The 18,921-nt window shown below is 32.9% G+C and overlaps 1 protein-coding gene and 1 pseudogene across 1 annotated transcript; both read right to left on the bottom strand.

The window, feature by feature from the left end:
• Nucleotides 1–945: 945 nt before the first annotated feature.
• LOC132061604 (UDP-glucosyltransferase 29-like) lies at nt 946–2,957 on the bottom strand (annotated as a pseudogene).
• Nucleotides 2,958–5,263: 2,306 nt separating this feature from the next.
• On the bottom strand, nt 5,264–17,665 carry LOC132061599 (putative glycine-rich cell wall structural protein 1). The gene is made up of 2 exons (XM_059454377.1): nt 17,518–17,665; nt 5,264–6,133 (listed from the first exon to the last, which is right to left on the bottom strand). Exons 1-2 carry the CDS (start codon nt 17,663–17,665, stop codon nt 5,628–5,630), a joined length of 654 nt encoding a protein of 217 aa, XP_059310360.1. The 3' UTR covers nt 5,264–5,627.
• Nucleotides 17,666–18,921: the final 1,256 nt, after the last annotated feature.

Below are 18,921 nucleotides of genomic sequence, written 5' to 3'. Positions count from 1 at the left end.
CCTCAATGTACCCGAGGTATTAAAATCTTTCCTCCCAGGATAGAACGATTTGCTCACCAAAATAGCGGTATAGCAAATTCTGATGACTGCGAACCACTCGAAGGTAGTATATCACACGAAAGTTTTTAAGAAGTGTAGAGAAGAAAGAAACGGGTCGGGTCGTGGGTCACTCGAGGGAATTTTTTTTTTAAATTAATCCGGGAAAGAAAGAAACGGGTCGGGTCGCGGGTCAGGATCTTTAATTAATTAATTAAATAAATAAATAATAATTAATTAAATAATTAAAATTAAAGGAAATTTGGTCCAAAAAGATTATCAATCAAATCATTTGACCGAAGCCGAAGCCAAGCCGAGTAATGACGACGGCGCGAGGGGAGACCCTCTTCTTGACCCTTTAGCAACAAGAAGGATTGCTTCTAGTTTTAAGTAGGAGAACTTTTCTTTCCACCACCTATAAGGACAAATGCTTATTTCATAAAGCAAGAGGGAACAACTCATTTTCCCTCCACTTCTTTTCCCTCCATTTCCCATTCAACCTATCAATTAAACCCAACAATAACGCGCAACAAAGATTGAGCTATACTTAACTTTCATTTGTAAATTCTCTCTTTCTACTCTCGTCCTCTGTTACAAGCTGTTCTTTCTGCTCCATGGTTGTCCTTTCACGGTCCGAACAACATCCAAATTAAGGAAAAATCATGGGAGATATACAAAGCAAACACTTAGTGATGATGGAGTCCAGAATTAGTTAGTGTAGTAGTCACAGGTCTAGAATGAACTTAAGGTTTTTCATATAGTGCTCAAACATATGCAACTTTTTTCTATTATAAAAACAGAAAACTTTTATTAGTGCATCTGCAGAATTTATAAAACAGATTCCCCTCTAATAGCACGTAAGAGATGTACTAAAAAAAATTATTTCATCGAACGTTCTTTCAACAGATACTACTCAATATTCTTCTCTTTTTTCTTCATCAAGCAAAGCTTCCAAAGTTCCTGCACAGCTTCTTCTTCAATATCTTCTTTTTCCTTTATTCTTATTTTCTCGCTCAATTCCTAAGATTTCTTCCTTAGTTCTTCTCCCTTTTTTCGACTGTAATATTTCTTATGGCTTTCGTTATCTCCTCTCTTTTCAGCCTTACTTTTTCATCTATCCGAACCTCCAATGCTATGCCAAGCTCAGCCACATATTTTGCAGTTAGAAACTGATCAATATTATATGGCATGGCTATTAGTGGAACCCCAAAATGTATACACTCAAGTATAGAATTCCGTCCACAATGATTCAAGAATCCTCCGATGCTCGTGTGTCTCATGATTTGGCTATGAGGCGCCCATTTTGACACAACTAATCCTCTCTCCTTAATTCTATTCACAAACCCTTCAGGCAAAACTTCTTCAACATCACAACTTCGTCCATCGCTCCCCGGATAACTGAGTACCCATAAAAAGTTTACGTTGCTTAGCTCAATTCCATGAGCAATCTCTTGAATATCTTCCTTTGACCAGATGTCTTCGCTTCCAAATACTGCATAAACAGTTGAAAATCGATCTTTCTTGTCGAGCCATTGTATGATGTCGATATCGTCCTGAGAATTTTCAGTACTGTTTTCAATTTGCCCTATGAGTGGACCAACACCTAAAATCTTCTTATTTGTTATAGAGGACAGGTACTGCATATATTTAACCTCAGTTTGCTTCCAATTGTTGTGCAAAATGATGTCAGAAGACTTTTTAAGTGCACTAAAGCAGAACAATATTTCAATAAATGCTGTTATAGATATAGTACCCCTCGAGCGCTGTAGTGTTTGTACCTCATTGTCATGGAGACAGAGTTCTGGGAAAGGGAAATCATCGGTGGCACCATCATGCAAATAAAGATGATACAAAAAAGAATATGATGCTGCACTTGTAACTGAGAAATTCACAACAGGAATATTTCTTGATAAAGCGATATCCGGAGCCCATGTCTGAAAGAAATCGTTTATGATCAAATCAGGGTTAAGATTGTTGACTATGTTGGAAAAGCTTTCGCCAGACATTTGAAAGGCCTTAAGAAGAATTGGATAGAGATGGTGAGGAAGGCCTTTGGTGATATGGTGGTGTATAGGAAGACCGGGCATGGATGGCAAGTGAAGTTCTATGAGTTCGATACTTGTGTTGTTTGAAATATTATCTGAGAAGTATTTTTCTTGGCTTTGTTTGAAGAAATTAAGGACGGCGGAAGTAGAACTGTAACGGGTAAAACCGAGGGTATGGACATGCTCGGTTTCCCGTTGTCATCGTTATGCTCGGGCACGATATGACCGGCTCACCCGGAATGAGGCTTCGAGCTCGATCTGGGATGAGGCGTTAAAGGAAGGGCGGTTAACCGCCATAAGAAAGGAGACCGAAATATCCGCCCTCAATAGGATATTTAGGCGTCGATCTCGACAACAGCTGTCATCAGATTTCTTTCCTTTATTCAGAATTGTACTAGGGTTGGGACTCCTCTACTATATAAAGAGGAGGTTCCCATCCATTGTAGGGGGTTGGCAACAGAAAGAGGGAAAGAGTTCATATCAAAAAACAATAAGAATCATTTGAAACCATTCCCATTTGTTCCTAAGTTCGTCTTTATTATTCATCGTGTAAGTACTCAACAGAGGGTATCGACCTCGGTTTCTATACCCGAGGCCAGACATAATTAATATTTGGTCAGATTTGCTTCTTTATTTACTTATTAGCTTATCTCGCAGTTTAATCTCGAATTGAATTTAGCCACATATCTTTGGCATTACGCATAAATTAATTGTTCTCCATTTTAAGGTTAAACAAGAACAAAGATAGATATGGAAGTTGTGTTTCGAGAGCTTTTTGGCCAGTTCAAAAAATGGTGTTTCATGACCATGTGCTAACCACGGAACCATCAGAATTTTTTGAGGGACATCATTATTAGCCTTTATTTCTCCCTCCATGAATTAAAATTTGCTAGATTTGTGCAACTTTGTGGGAGAGGTTGGTGGTTGTTGTTTGTAACAGATAAAAAAACTCTAGAATATGAGAGGACGGGGAAGACCTTTTTGGGGTGAGAAGTTGTTAAACTTTCTTGCTTGATTCATTCAATAGGAAGAGGACCCTATTTATCGGTAAAAGGACTTGCTCTTTCAGAAGGGTCAAGAACCAAGTCATTTTTCAGTGGTTGACTAGAAATTACTATGAAGAAAACAATTTGCTAATTAACCTTGACCACATCAGGAATGGACATTCACATTTTACAACGATGATTACTATATGTCTCAGTCCCGCACAAGTTGGGGTCGGCTATATGAATCATCAGTGATCATGTTACTCCATTTAAACTTATCTCATGTCAATATTACGTAAAAACTAACAAAATGTATTAGAAGTTCCTTATATTTTCTTATAGTATAAAGCTTTGAGAAGCTAAACCACTCTTGGAAAGCATAGGATGTACAGTAAAAGTGCTAACGTGTAAAACATATTCTCAGCTAATATGTATATCGGCTATATACATCGTTTTCTTTCATATTGTACTATTTCCTTAAAATTGGAGGTCATTCAAGACAACTTATTTTCATGTGATTTTTAGTCTATCCCACCCTCTTCTAACATCTTCAATCACCATGATTTCAAACCTACGGTGCATCTAATTTTACCATGGTCCTCGTTTAAATAATCTTTACAACAATATATAGCCCCCTGATCAATTCAACATCTGCATTTTGATTTACTCCTCAAATACAGTTCTTCTTCCAAGGTTGCAAATTTTCTTATCATGGATTTACGGTTGGATATAGGGAAAAATATATAAAATCTGTGTTTTACTCGTTATAGTTTTCAAAACCCTTTTCATAGATAATTAAATAGATTGTCAACGGCTGAGGCCATTGAGAATATAAATTTCCAATTAGATAGTTTCTAATAAAATAGTAGAGAAGACCAGTCTCATGGAATAAGATATTTTCCACGTTTGTGGCAATCAAAAAGCCATTTATTCATTCATTAAGTACATTTTCCACAGCTTTAGTCGTCGCCTGTCTAGAGATCGAATTTCCAATAAAATGAAAAATTCGAATTTCAATTACAATAATTTGACACAAATTTTCGACGCTGGTGGCATCAGAATTTGATATTAAATCCCCAGGTAGTTGCATATTAACACTGCTTTTGTCTCCGTTTATGTGTTGTATTTGATTGGACAGGAAGTTTACTAAATAACAATATACTAGAATTCGTTTGCTTGAATGGAATCATTGTTCTGTATTTTCCTACCAATCAGTGCTTGCACATAACCAGCCTTCTCACAAGTAGGCGTGACCAAACCAAAAGACTAAAATATTATACAGAGAGTACCATACCGCACACCCTCATTTGTTGCTGTTGGTGTGATAACTAGAGAGTAAAAAAGGGAACCGGTGCATGAAATATCTCGCGTCACACAGGTTTGGGAGTGATAACTAGAGAATAAAAATGGGGAGCCCGGTGCATCGTGAAATATCTCCTCATCACACAGGTACGGGGAAGGGTTGTTTACCCCATGGATGTTATATATGTGGGTAGTCTATCTTGGAGCCAGCGTCAATAAACAGTGTCTATAATTAATTCCACGACTCATGACATATAGATCACATGGATATAACTTATTGTTACTGTAATGGCTCCTTTTGTGTGATGGTATTGGATTTTGTCAAATAAAAGTATTATCACAAATGAGCCTAGTGAGAACAAATATTGAGCAATTATATAGTTGATTCTTTTGAAAATAAGTTAAATTTCACGCTTGTACATGAAAAGGTTGTTCATTTTTTTTTCTTCCAGATTACTAGCACCATCCTAGGTCTTTAATGTTCAAGAAGCTGTTTTACATGAAATTTGAAAATAATGTAGGTTCTGTTTTTGGATTACTAGAGAAAAGTTCCTCGATATCTTGATCTCAGAAAATGAGTAATGCATCTTATCGAGCTAACCTGATGCCCTAGTTTGGTCTTTACAAAAATGTCAGTTGAATTTTGTGGTCTTAAATATGTCATATGAGATATTAGAATTAAAATGTTACTTCCACCGTCCAATTTTTGTAACAAACTTTCCTTGTATGTCTATTCGAAAGTGAATGAACTTAACACTTTCCATTTTACCTTTAAAGATAAACTTCTATAAATAGAGTTTTAAATATAACAACTGACATTCTTTTTTAAATAAACGATCAAAAAGAGGAAATGAAAACCAGTGAAGGAACTTTTTACAGTAGAAGCTCATATAATTTTCAAACGTAACATGACATTATTCATTTGCTTGAAAAGGTTTATGCACACAAACAAAAAAGTTGTGTTCCTAGAAAGCAAACCCATTTTCCAACAGGTGCGGCTAAAAGAATCAACCAAACTAAAAGAAAACTTTTGGCCCTCGAATTTATAAAGCTAAAACCATATAGCAAAACACAATATCCTAGTACTATTTTACAACCCAATGCCAATGTGCCTAGCAATTTTCCTTCCACTTAATTACTAGTCAATGTAGTTTCAGGACAAAACTTACATTACTCCAAGTTCCAAATTCCAAATTCCAATAATATCTCTATAGTAAAAAGAACAGAAAAAACGTAGAATAGGAAGCTATGTTGGCCTTTAGCGGCGACGACAATGAGCTTTGCACATATGTATACAATCGTAATAACAAGGTCCACCACAATGAAGAGGACAATCCAAACGCATCCCTTTGCATCTTCCTTTAACCATGCATTGTGCAAATTCACCTATCTTGTAATCTTGATTATTGTTCATCATATGCCAATGTCTATGCTGATATCTTCCATTATTATGTTTCTTTTCTTTCCTACATCCCCATGACCACCACCCACCCCCACCTCCTCCCCAACCCCATCCACCACTACCTCCCATACCCCCACCCCCACTACCACCCCCGCCACCACCACCACCTCCTCCTTGGCCGCTACCATCAGTTCCACCTCCACCTCCACCACCACCACCCCACCCGCGCCCACCACCACCGCTACCTCCTCCACCTCCACCTCCGCGATTCGTGGCCTTTTTATCATCATGAGTGATATTGTAGGAATTGTTGACACTTGTTGGAGCTTGAGAAATGCTGCTTTTATCCACATCTTGATCACCTCTCAAACACACCAAAAATGCAAAAAAGAAAAACAAGAATGTTAACAAACATTGGCTTGGTAAACAATGTCTCTTCATTGTTGCTTTACTTGATGAAGATTTGTGTATTACTGTATTCCTTTTATAGTTGCTCCTAAGAGTGGAGAAAGACGTACAACTAGGTATTGAACATTTTACGTACCTACTTGGTCTTGTTCCAGTCATGTTCAAGCTATCTAACGAACTATTGTTGACAAATTAAATATATAAATTTCTAAAATACATATTGAATTGCCTTGGATTTTACTCTGTCCCCACCTTAACAATTGAAAGGCTGGGACTCATTCATGGCTTGATTGAAAAGGGAAGCTAGGCACCTCATGAATGAGGATCCTGGCATTTGTGTCTGACTTTATTTTAATAGAGACGTAGCGTGATCAACATTTATAGGAAGTTTGGACCTCACGAGGTTTTTTTTTAATGGGGCCCACTAGCTAATTTTTTAGGCAAACTTACTCAAATGACTACCTTATCAGAAATTTTCCTACCATTTGTAGCTACCTTTTTAAATATTACCATTTGTAGCTACATTTTGGTAAAATAATGTATATTTTCGCGTGTATTTGTTGCCAACGAATGCATGAGAACACGGTTAAAAAAAAAAAAAAAACAAGATCCTTGATTTTAGCCTTTAACGGTGGAGCTATTAAATTAGACATTAATATTTTTTTTTTTTTTGCTTTGATGTATTTCAGTGATTTTTTTTTTTATTTTTTTTTGCTATAATGTATTTCCGTGATTTTTTTTGTTTGATGTATTTTACTGATTTTTTTTTTTGTTGTTGTTTTTGATGTATTTCAGTGGCTTTTTTTGATGTATTTCAAATACATTGTGTACATTCCAACTACATATGAAAGCCAAATATATTCAAATTTTCGTGTATTTGAATGGATTTCAAATACATTCAGATACAAAGACAAAAAATTCAAATAAATGACAAATACATTAAAAAACGGTGTGTTTGGCTATTAACAAAATACACTAAAAAATAAAATACATTGTGTACATTCCAACTACATATGAAAGCCAAATATATTCAAATTTTCGTGTATTTGAATGGATTTCAAATACATTCAGATACAAAGACAAAAAATTCAAATACATTAAAAAACGGTGTGTTTGGCTATTAACAAAATACACTAAAAAATACACTAAAAAAATACAAAGACAACATTCAAAAACAGTGTATTTGTGAGATGTAGATTTTGAATGTATTTGTATTTGGCTTTTAACAAATACACACGGCCAGATTTGAGACACTACCACCACCAAAAACCCTAATCTCTCCACCATCACCAAAATCCTAATCTGAGACACCACCACCACAAAAAACCCAAATCTGAGACACCACCACCACTAAAAAACCCTAATCTCTCCACCTCCACGTCATCTTCTCCGCCGCCATCTCAAAATCAGTGCCATCGCCGCCGCCACTAACAATACACACGGCCAGATCTGTGTCATCTCCTCATCGGGTAGAGTGAAAAGAGAGAGAGAGGGGTGAGCATAGAGGGAGAGGGAGAAGAGAGAGAGGGGCGGCGCGGCCATGGTGGTGGTGGTTGAGAGAAGGGGAGAGAGATTTTTTATGGTTTTGAAAAATAAAAAATCTGAAATGAGTAGTGATTGGGAAAAAAGAAAGATATATGTGTTTGGGTATGTATTTTTGATATAGCTATCAGTTGTAATTTAAAAAAAGTTAATTAGCTACTAAATATAATTAAATAAAAAGGTAGTTAATATTAATAATTAGGTCTTAAAAGAAGCTACAATGAGTAAAAATTTCAATTTTTCATGTTTGGTTGGCTGATAAGCCCAACAGTGGAGTGGCTTGTCTAAGACTGATTCCAAGGTGATGCTTATGATTTTATATGAGAACTTCACAAAATATGATGAAATAAGACCTCTAGTTGTTATGACAGGTTAGTATGTAAAATTAGGGATTTCATCTTCATCCCTAATTTTGTGAAATACATGAAACCCCTCTAGTCATAGAAATTTATTATGACAGATTAGTATTGCTAGTATGTAATTATGAATTTATTTTCGTTTATTTTTGTAAAAATCTCTTAATTTATATATTTTCAAGTTATATGTTTTCAGTTGTATATGTGCATACTCTCTACATCCTAATTTATGTTGAGGTATTTGATTTGGCATGTAGTTTAAGAACGAAAAAGACTTTAAAAACTTATGTTTTAAGACAATCCATAAACATCATCTATATGACTATATATCATATAATTAAGGAGAAAATTTGAAATTTGAAGTGAAATTATTTTTAAATATAAAATGTATATATCACTCTTTTTTGAAAAGAAAAAAAAAAAAAGTAGGTGCCACATAAAATGAGACAGAAGAATATTACATTTTGTAAATATACTCCCTATTTCCATATGTACATAATAGTATAATTTTTCCAAAAAAAAAAAATATATATATAGTATCAGATCTATAAGGCGTCCCTGTTACTCTTTCCTTCTTCTTTATTCACCTTTAACAGAAGAAATAATGAGGACGACTTGGTGGTTTGTTACGTTTCATGCATGTTCAAAGACCAACCATCCCAACTTGATAATAGACTGGTTTGATATTCTAAGACTTTTTGCTTTTGAATTTATCTTCTATACGTACACGGATGGTATATTAATCTTTTTGCATTATTATTAATGAATTTTAATGGGTCATGACAGGTTAGTTATTATTTTTATCAAATAACCAGTTAATATTAACTATCAATGGATGTATTTGAAATTAGTAAATGATTGACTTGATTGTAAAAAAAAATTACACCGTTGCAAAAAGTGACATATTTTTTTCTTAGTAAAGGGACAATTAGCCTTTCAGATTTCAAAAGTGACCAATAAATACTATCTTAAGAAGTTTTGAAACACAACCTTTTGTTATCTATTTATAAAGTTAGAATGGGAATTATAACCATTAAAGCTCGTCAAAGAAGAAAAGATTATTTGCAATAAAACCCCATAAAGCTTAAAAGCTGACTACTTCATATGTTTCAAAATTGAAATGGCCAACTTTTACCAACATAAAATCACTTTTCTAAAATGATAGCTTCTCAAAAATATTACGTTTAACAAAAAAGAAATAATGGGACCAATAATCATTCTTCACATGCTTTCATGCCTTTTTCTCTTTCTCCCGAAAAGTTAGTGGATTTACGGTCCTAGATTTATTGCTATATTTGGTTTTAGTCCTTAAATCACTCAATTAAACATTATCGACCTTCAATTGAATTAAGTTTGCAGTTTGTATCCTTTTGTTTTTGTAACAAAAGATGATAATATCATTAATAGTTAATATGCATCATAAAAAAAATACTCGCTGGGATCGAACAACACTGTCCCTGCAGTTGCAAGCTGGCATTATCCCCTACTAAGCTATTACTATCCGAGATACTTGTCTAGCAAAAATAGTTTTTACTAGAACTATCAAATCAAATATGACCCATAAATGTGTAATTCGCCCAACTCGCCCAAATTTTAATGGGTTGGTCAGTAGTATCTTGTTGCCGGATTAATTTGGATTGTAATCTATATTGACCCATATTTACATGGGTTCACGGGTCAGATAACGAACCCGTTGGTGGATATATCGTCATCTATGCTGATCGGTTCTTTGAGGGTTCGAATTTCAACTTTACATATCACAAGAATTATTTACTCCCTCTAGTCTATTTTACTTCTCATGATTTTTTTAGCATGCCCCTTAAGAAAACATTAACTAACAGCTTAATTTGTCTAAATTTTTCTTATTTATTCTTTGATTTTAATTTAATAATATTCTCTTTTTCACCATATTAATCTCTTTCCACATTTATTGAGCAGGGGTCACTACATCAAAAGAGGCTTTTAGCGGTAATATATTTTTCTTTTAGCGGCAATAGTTATTGCCATAAAAACATTTATCAAAGAATTTCATCGCTATTAGATCCAAGGTCGCTAAAGTCTTTAGCGGCATTTATTGTTAAGGCTAAAGTTTGGTATTGCCGATAATAATTGATTCTAAAATATAATTAGCGGCAATTAAGTTATTGCCGCAAATTAATTGCCGCTCAAAGTATATTTTGTTGTAGTGGGTAAAGGTGGAAACTACTAATTAGTTATGTCTTAGTTTTCTAAACAACTATTTTGGACCGCCTATTTTTAATAAGCAGATAAGTAACGGGTGGGAGTAATTAGTAGCATTAATAATGATAAGGCATATTCGATTGAATTATTCTTATCTATTCACTGAATAAGTAACTACTAACTATGTCTTATTTCATATAGTAAGAGTGGAAAAATATAATTAATGTTTTTCTAATTTTTTGACGTGACAGGTATTCTGGAAACTTCTTTTTGGACTAAAGTGACAGATAAAAGGATCGGAGAGAAAGAAATACCACATAAACAAGATTGATGGCCTCCCTAATTACCTATCACTTTGCCTTTCACTTTCTCCTCACTACACTAATTTATTCCAATTTTTCTCCTTCCATAGCTAATGAGTACTATACTGTTAAGATCCACAATGTAATTCCACATCCTATAACGGTCCAATGCACGTTGACTGGAAACATAGATCTTGGGAAAAGGACCATAGGTGGATCAATTTTTGTATACACAATTTATGTTACTATTTATGCTGATCAAGAAAATTATCTTTCGTGTAAAATGTGGGAAGAGAATAAATCAGGAGAGTTTAAGGTGTTTGATTATACGAGAGATAAGTCCCTTTGTGCTGAAAATAAGCTTTGTGACTGGGGTGTTAGTTATAGTGGAGTTTGTCTTCATGGAAAAGATGGATGTCTTGTGAAATACAAGTGGGATGGTGATCAATTAGGTTCCTAAGTGTTGTTTATGTAACAAGATTATGTCAATGTAGTTTATTAAATTATACATAAAGAAGTTGTTTCTATATAATAATTTGAAACTTCTAAAGAGTGTTATACAACTTTTTTGAATCAGATGACGTAGGAGAGGCTAAAGTGCGGTTATTCGATCTTTTTTTGTTCTTTATGCAAGTTATTTTCTTTGACACTCTTTATTTTACCCTTCTATATACGCGCAAAATTACTTATGGCATGTATGGCAAGCTTTTTGAGAAGGATAGAGTTTTTTTTTTTTTTTTTTTTTTTTTTTAATTGTTAAAATGCTTATTTTGGAGAGTTGAAGTGTTTGACCAAGATTTTAGGAAAACTCTTTATGAGCAATAGAAGAAGTTGGAAACAATATCTTCTGGAAAAAACACTTTTTGAAAGTTTGATCAAGGATAAATTGCTACTTTAATATTAGCAAAAGCTTTTTCAAATTGATTAGCTAACTACAAACTTCTACTCTCCAAACATACTTCTTCAAAAAGCCTTTCCAAAATAAGCAAATTTTGAAAGATTCGTCAAGCAAGCTGTTAAGTCGTTCAACAAATTGTAGGGAAAAAAAAGATCTGGGACAAACTTGTTGGTGAAAAGATAATTAATTTATGCAAAATAAATAGTTAAGAATAAGTCTTGAGCTCTGTTAAAAGGATACCAATAGGACCCTTGCTTTCATCTACAGCTGGGCATATGATTAAATTGTCCTTATCTCTTTATTAATTAATAATTCCATATCTTGAGTAGTAAGGTGGAAAAAAAAAATTAATGTGTTTCTGATTAGGGATATCTAATGTTTTTCTTTTGACTGAAGTGACAGATAAAAAGGACCAAAGAAAAGGAGATCAATACCACATAAACAAGATTGATGGCTTCCCTAATTACCCATCACTTTGCCTTTTACTTTCTCCTCACATTAATTGGCTTCATTAATTTTTCTCCTTCTATGGCTGATAACTATAGTCTTCAAATCCGCAACACAACACCATATGTTATAACAATCCAATGCAATTTAGATGGACATGCTCTTAAGAAAGAGACAATTAGTCCTTTGGGGTCTGTTTACAAACTCAATGTACCCATATATGATGATAAAGAGAACATTGTTTGGTGTTCAATGTGGTTAAGGGAAAAATCAGGAAAATTTAAGATGTTTGATTATGAGAGAGATCAGATCTTATGTTATGATAAGAATTGTGATTGGAATGTCAGCACTGTTGAAATTTGTCTTATGAGTGTTGGTATCTTGGACTGCGCTGTGGTCTACAATTGGTGATCATGGTGATTAAACAATGAGTCAATAATCGACCCGCCCAATTCTTATCAAATGTTAATTTTATTGTCTTTTTATAATTTATTTAATTATCAACTAAATATTTCCCCGTTTATTATGATTTATGACTATTTATATGTAATGTGTAAAACAAACAAAAAAACTGAAAGTATTTTGATAAGATTTTTTATGTGTTAATTTGAATTACATATTTAGTCAAATCAGTGCAACTTTTAGATGAGTTGAATTAGACGGATCAAGATGACGTGAGTTAACAAATGAACGAATTAAATGAGCTGAGTTAATAAATGGATAAATTATTAACCCACTCAAACTTGCACGAGTCACGAAGCGTTCATTAACTTTCATAATAATAATAATAATAATAAAATAACAATAATAACAATAATAACAATAATAATAATAATAATAATAACAATAATAATAAAGAAATGAAAGGAATATTGGGTGTGAGCCTAGATATTATAAGAATCCGTTCAATTATATAGTGGTAAAGAGGAATAAATTGCTAGTCATCTACACTACTATTTATTTTCATAGAGGAATAAATTGCTAGCCATCTACAACTATTCAGTACTCCCTCCGGTCCAAAATAATGAAGTTTTAGCGTCTAAAAGTTAGTCCAAAATAATTGATGCTTCACAAAATCAAGAAAGTTTTTAGTTCTCTTTTCCAAATCTGCCCTTGACACATTTCCGTATCCCCATAATAATTATGTCAACCTAAATAGATAAGAGAATCATAATTAAGGATATAAAAGTCAAAATCCCTCTTAATTTTTAGGAGTTAGTAAATTCTTAAAAATCCATGTGTCCAAGCTTTAACCTCAATTATTTTGGACAGGATGGAGTATCATATAGAAATATATTGCATTAATAATAAAGGATATGCTCCTAAACTATTGGAGCAAAGCAAATATGCCCTCTTCTGCACAAAATACGCTTACCGTTAGCAAAATGGAGCACATATGCCTCCCTCCAGTCTTCACTTATACATTTCACATCAGATATAAATTAGCATTAAGTAATATTTCTTTTGCTGCTCTGAAAATTCAAGTTGTAAAATAATAATCTTAATAGAAAAATAATACAACTAGTGAATTAAATCTATATATTTATTTTATATATATATATATATATATTATATCAGCATTAAGTAATATTTCTTTTGCTGTCCTGAAAATTCAAGTTGTAAAATAATAATATTAATAGAAAAATAATACAACTAGTGAATTAAAATATGTATATATATATATAAATATATATACATAGACATACATATATATAAAAAAAATAAAGCTAGCTAGGTAATAGAAGAATGATGTGGCACCTCTCTTTGGCCAAGGATTCTATTTATGATTTTTCTCATTTTTTTGACAATTTTTCCTATTTCTCTATTTTTTATTGTGCAAGAATAAATGTGTCAATTACTACTCCACCACTCATATATTCTTTACGGAAAAAGGCCAAATATACCCCTGAACTATCGGAAAAAGGCCAAATATACTCCTCGTTATACTTTGGGTCCAAATATACCCTTGTCGTTATACTATTGGTTTAAATATACCCCTCCTCCGTTAAAGTTGTCTAAGGTGGCCATCCAATCCTATGTGGCACTAATATTTGATGAGGTGGACGCCACGTGGCATGCTACTTCATCACCCCTAGCCCATTTTACCCCTTCATCTATTTATTTCTGCCACTGAACTTTCCGCCACAATTACCGCCACCGTGATCACCACCAATCTATGTTTGTGCATACGGTTTCCTTAATTTATTATCATTCCAAGGTAAATGTTCACCGCCTTACGACTTGCCAGCCGAGTAATTGACGTGTTCCGACGAACTCATAAAACCAACAAAGAGATCAAAAAACACGATAGTAACAGTGATAAAGCAGTTTTGTATCTTAATCCTGTCTCCATAATTCTAATCTTTGAAAAATCAAATCTTTTCCTCCATATAATAGTGTCAACTGTCGAAATTTCGATATGAAAGCTTTGTTATATCTAGACCCATTAATATCTCCACTACTATCCATTACAAAAACCAGAACTTTATGGAATCCTCAAAATTCTTTCTGAATTCCCTTCAAACATGTTAATTATTGGGTCAAAAGAAAGAGTTATTTTGCTATAAATACTGTACTGGATTCGTCGGCATCGATTGAAGAACTGAGGGTTCAAGAACCAATTATCAAGAACCCAGCTTTGTCAACTTCCTATCGAAGTTCTGAGTTTCCAAAGCCCAATCAAACTATAGTGGATGCTCAAACCAAAGTTTGTACTGGGCCCACTCGGACCAAGCTCAATGAGGAATATGCCTTCAAGGTTTTGGACGCCATCCTCATATGAGGTTTTCTTCTTGGTGGTAGTCATGGCAGCGGAAATTTTAGCAGTGGAAACAAATAGATGGACGAGTAAAATGGGCTAGGGATGATGAGGTGGCATGCCACATGGCACCCACCTCATCAAATATTAGTGCCACGTAGGATTGGATGTCCACTTTGGACAACTTTAACGGAGGAGGGGTATATTTAAACCAATAGTATAACGGCAGGGGTATATTTGGACCCAAAGTATAACGAGGGATATATTTGGCCCTTTTCCGATAGTTCAGGGATATATTTGGCCCTTTTCCGTATTCTTTAATGTAAAAACTTAATTGTCTTTATTTTCATTACTCCCACAACTTTTTGTTTTCATAACCCCTAAATAATTAATAGTCATGTTCATGGCATCATTTAACATTCCATATTGTTATCCTATAAATAGAGGCATTGTAAAACTTTGTTGTAAAAGAAATAATACACATCATGATGCTAATAGTTGTTAGAAGCCTAGAAGCGATTACCAATTGCAGGAAAGAAATATTTCTAAAGCAATTCTTTAAGCAAGGGATTCACTTTCTAATTCGTCTTGAGTTATAAGAGACTTATTTGTGGGATAATAAGAGATGATATTCAATGATAACATGCTATATTCCATGCCAAAATAGTTGAACTTCTATTTAAATTTTCAAGTGCATTTGAGTGTTATTTTAGTCAATTTTTTAGGATGTTTGGTGATTTACATGTTAACTTGGAGCTGGGTATGTAAACCTATTTTCTCTTTACAGTTATTGTTTTTTATTCGAAGCGACTGCTCCTTTTACTCTTTTAATTAAATAGTTTTGGTCTCTGGTATTGGGGTCTGAACCACTGGTATTGCTTCTTCATGTAAAAAAGTTATGAGTTTACATCTTAGGAAGGGTGTTGTAGATAGCTTTCATGGTGGTGAGAAAGCTTAAGGGCATTTTTCTGCTAGTACACATACCACTTGTAATTGGAAAGTTGAGATTGTTGTTTAAAAATTATAAAATAGTAGTATTTGTTCAAATTACTGAAGTATTATAATTTTATGAGGACGTGACAATCTTTTACTTTTTTTAGTCAATACCTTAAAAATAGTCCTTTGGTTATAAGTAGTTTATGAAGTTATGATTTTATTCGATTATCTGCAACTTATAATATATAGCGAATTATCTAAAACTGATTCAGGAAAGTAGAAAGGTTATAATAAAATTTGCACAAAAACTTTTGTAAAATTTAAACTTATGAGATTTTACTAAAAACTGTACTTTGTAACATACCATGCAATGTACTTTTAATGATTATTTCTTTTCTTTATTTTACAACACATTTATCTTGTACTATTATTTATTGTAAGAATTTCAAATGTCACTTTTTCTAACTTGTGGTAATTTTGTATTCAAGATCTTTTATGTTACTAAAATATGTGGAAAAGGCTATTATTTAATGCATCCACTCTTTTTGACAATTAGGGAAGCTAACCATTCATGGTTAAAATGGTGAGAGTGTCAACTCTTGTGATGATGCCGATTAACTTCCGTCATTATTGTACAACACACCACTATTTACGAGGAAAAGAAGCTTTCTTTTTATTTTATTTTTTATGTAGCAAAATATGTATGATTCATTCAATCAAGAAAATGAACTTAACTGGACGAGGTGAACATAACTTTAACTTTCGATTAGTTTAAAATTTGTGAAAAACACAAGTATAATTTAATCAATTTCTTATTTTTATATTTTTTTTTGTTTATTTCAAATACAAGGTATACATCCTTCAAGAATAAGATTTCGACACAATTTGACGCGAAACAAAAAGCGATTTCAACATAAAGGTTTTAAATTTCATATTACAATGGTATGAGAAGTTGATACGCCCAAATTACACCTTTTAAAATAGGAGTAAGTGGTCGTTGTCAAATATAGAACTCAACAAGGTTGGGGCCAAATCCCACAGGAAATACACCGAAGAAATATATGTTATAAGTGTAACGCCTGACTAATATTCTATATTTCTAGGAGAGGGGTATAAATAATGTTGGTTTTAATATTTGTCACACTACTTGATAGAGAAATATTATGTTTGATTTAATAATTATGTAAAAGCACTAAGGTTGCGGCCCCAAAGGAAAGTAATGCAAATGGGTATCAATCCAACTCATCTATGTGTCTAGATGTAATTAAACATGGGCTACGTAGATTTATCAAAAGTCACTCAACCAAATTGATAAATTAAGCTTTCTCAAGCCTTAGAATGTAGAAAATGTGAACACCCATTTTATTTCAAGTTAGATTTCCTATCTCTAGCTCAATCTATTAGATGGGTTTAAAGCCCCAAATCCTTGCTATCTAACTTTATTCCTAACTTTTACTTTCTTTCTCAAGCAAAGGAAAAGTATTTAAGCACAAATAATGTTGGCCACCATTAAAAGCCATTAAAACTTGAAGAGTTAATAGAAAAACATCTTTACATACAAATGGAGTTTGAATGTAAAACTCAATCACATCACTAACACATTTGGTCTCACAACCTTAGCTAATGGGTTTAGCTACTCATTTCCATTAAATAAAAGACAAGAGTAAAGTAAATATGCATAAAGCTTACAATGAGTTATAAGGAAGAAGACAAAAAGTGCAAGATTCCTCTCTTAAAGTCTTCAACAACCAATGCTAAGTGCTTTTAATTACTACAAAGAGACAAGAACTGAATATAGAATATCTTTTACAAAACCCTATGAGAGTATTTATAACATCCCAAAAACATGCACCAGCTTTGGACAAAAATACCCCTGCGTGCATAACATACGAGCCACGGGTGGTGTCATATGTTCAACCTGTGAACCCCAGGTTGCACCAAATTCCCGCAGGTGGTGCGTTCTTCACTGAATGAGTGGCAGCATCTGCGGCACCACCTGCGCTGCTTCCAATTCCCAATTTGTCCAAAATGACTATCACCTTCTGCGTTCCATCTGCGTCTCGCATGTATGATCTGCGAACCGCAGGTCATGCTTTTCTTCATCCTTGGCCTTTTTTGTTCCATTGTGCTCCGTTATACTCTCCGAACATCTTATCCTACAAAACGAAACAAACACAAGAAAAGTAACACCAAAAGTACTTGAAGAGTCACAAAAGTCTAAAGACTAAAGACTTAGCATCGAATGTGCCGTAATTTCATGGCACATCAGGAGTTGGTCTAATTCTTAATGTTATTTTGTTGCTAATAAATTCTATATTCATTTTGCAAAGTTTAGCTTCTCAATAAATGACTAATAATTATTTAAGTATTTTTATTTGCGAGAATCAGTATGTTTGAGATGAGAATTAAATTGAAGTATTTTCTTTAATAAAACCCAATGTTATTTTTCTCATGACCGCACGAAGCGCAGGTTATTTTACTAGTTAAAATAACAATCTTAGTAACAACTGACAATATAATTTCACGATGGATGAAAATCATTTACACCCCCCAACTATGCTTTAAAAATCAAACTCCCCCTCAACTTTGAAAAATAGACATTCTCCCCCCTTTATCCTAATTGACTTTTTTAAATGCTTATTTTACCCTTATATAATCAACTTTTATCTTTCTTTTTTTAACTTCTAGAGTCATGATATTTTTCATTTTTTTTAAATTTATGTAACAAATTTCTTACAAAAAAAATAAATATTATCTTCTGGGAGAAGAAAAAAGTGAGAAATACTAATTGAGTATAAAATTTAATGATGTTATATAATAAAATAAATTAGCAGAATAAATAAAAAATTATTTTTATTAAAAATAATCAAAACTTTAATATTTATTTGTACAAGTGAAAAATAATAGGTCATAATAACTTTATAAACATATTTCTATACAGGTAATGCAAAAACAATTAAAAAATAGAGGCAAATTTTTAAAAATGATTTATTTATACTGTAAATGAATTTTATTATAATTTAAGAAATATTCTATTAATGACAACAAAAATTTGTTTATTTATATAAAAATGGAGAATAAGAGAGATGTGAAACTTAAATATACACACGTGCATGTACATACATATATACATACTTACTGCATATAATATTGAAATAACAATCATAAAAAATAGCATTAGATTTTGTTACAAATTGATAAAAATGTTATTCTACTTATAATTTTAATGAACTCAAATAAGAATCTATAAATAACTAGATTAAAAAAATATTATAAATAATATAAAAATGTATTACATAAATGGAGGATAAAAAAAAACAAG

The sequence above is a fragment of the Lycium ferocissimum genome, chromosome 1 (genome assembly GCF_029784015.1).
Source record: "Lycium ferocissimum isolate CSIRO_LF1 chromosome 1, AGI_CSIRO_Lferr_CH_V1, whole genome shotgun sequence".
Classification (NCBI taxonomy): Eukaryota; Viridiplantae; Streptophyta; class Magnoliopsida; order Solanales; family Solanaceae; genus Lycium; species Lycium ferocissimum.
The sequence above is the reverse complement of the archived record's forward strand: the minus strand, read 5'-3'. Positions and strand labels throughout refer to the sequence as shown.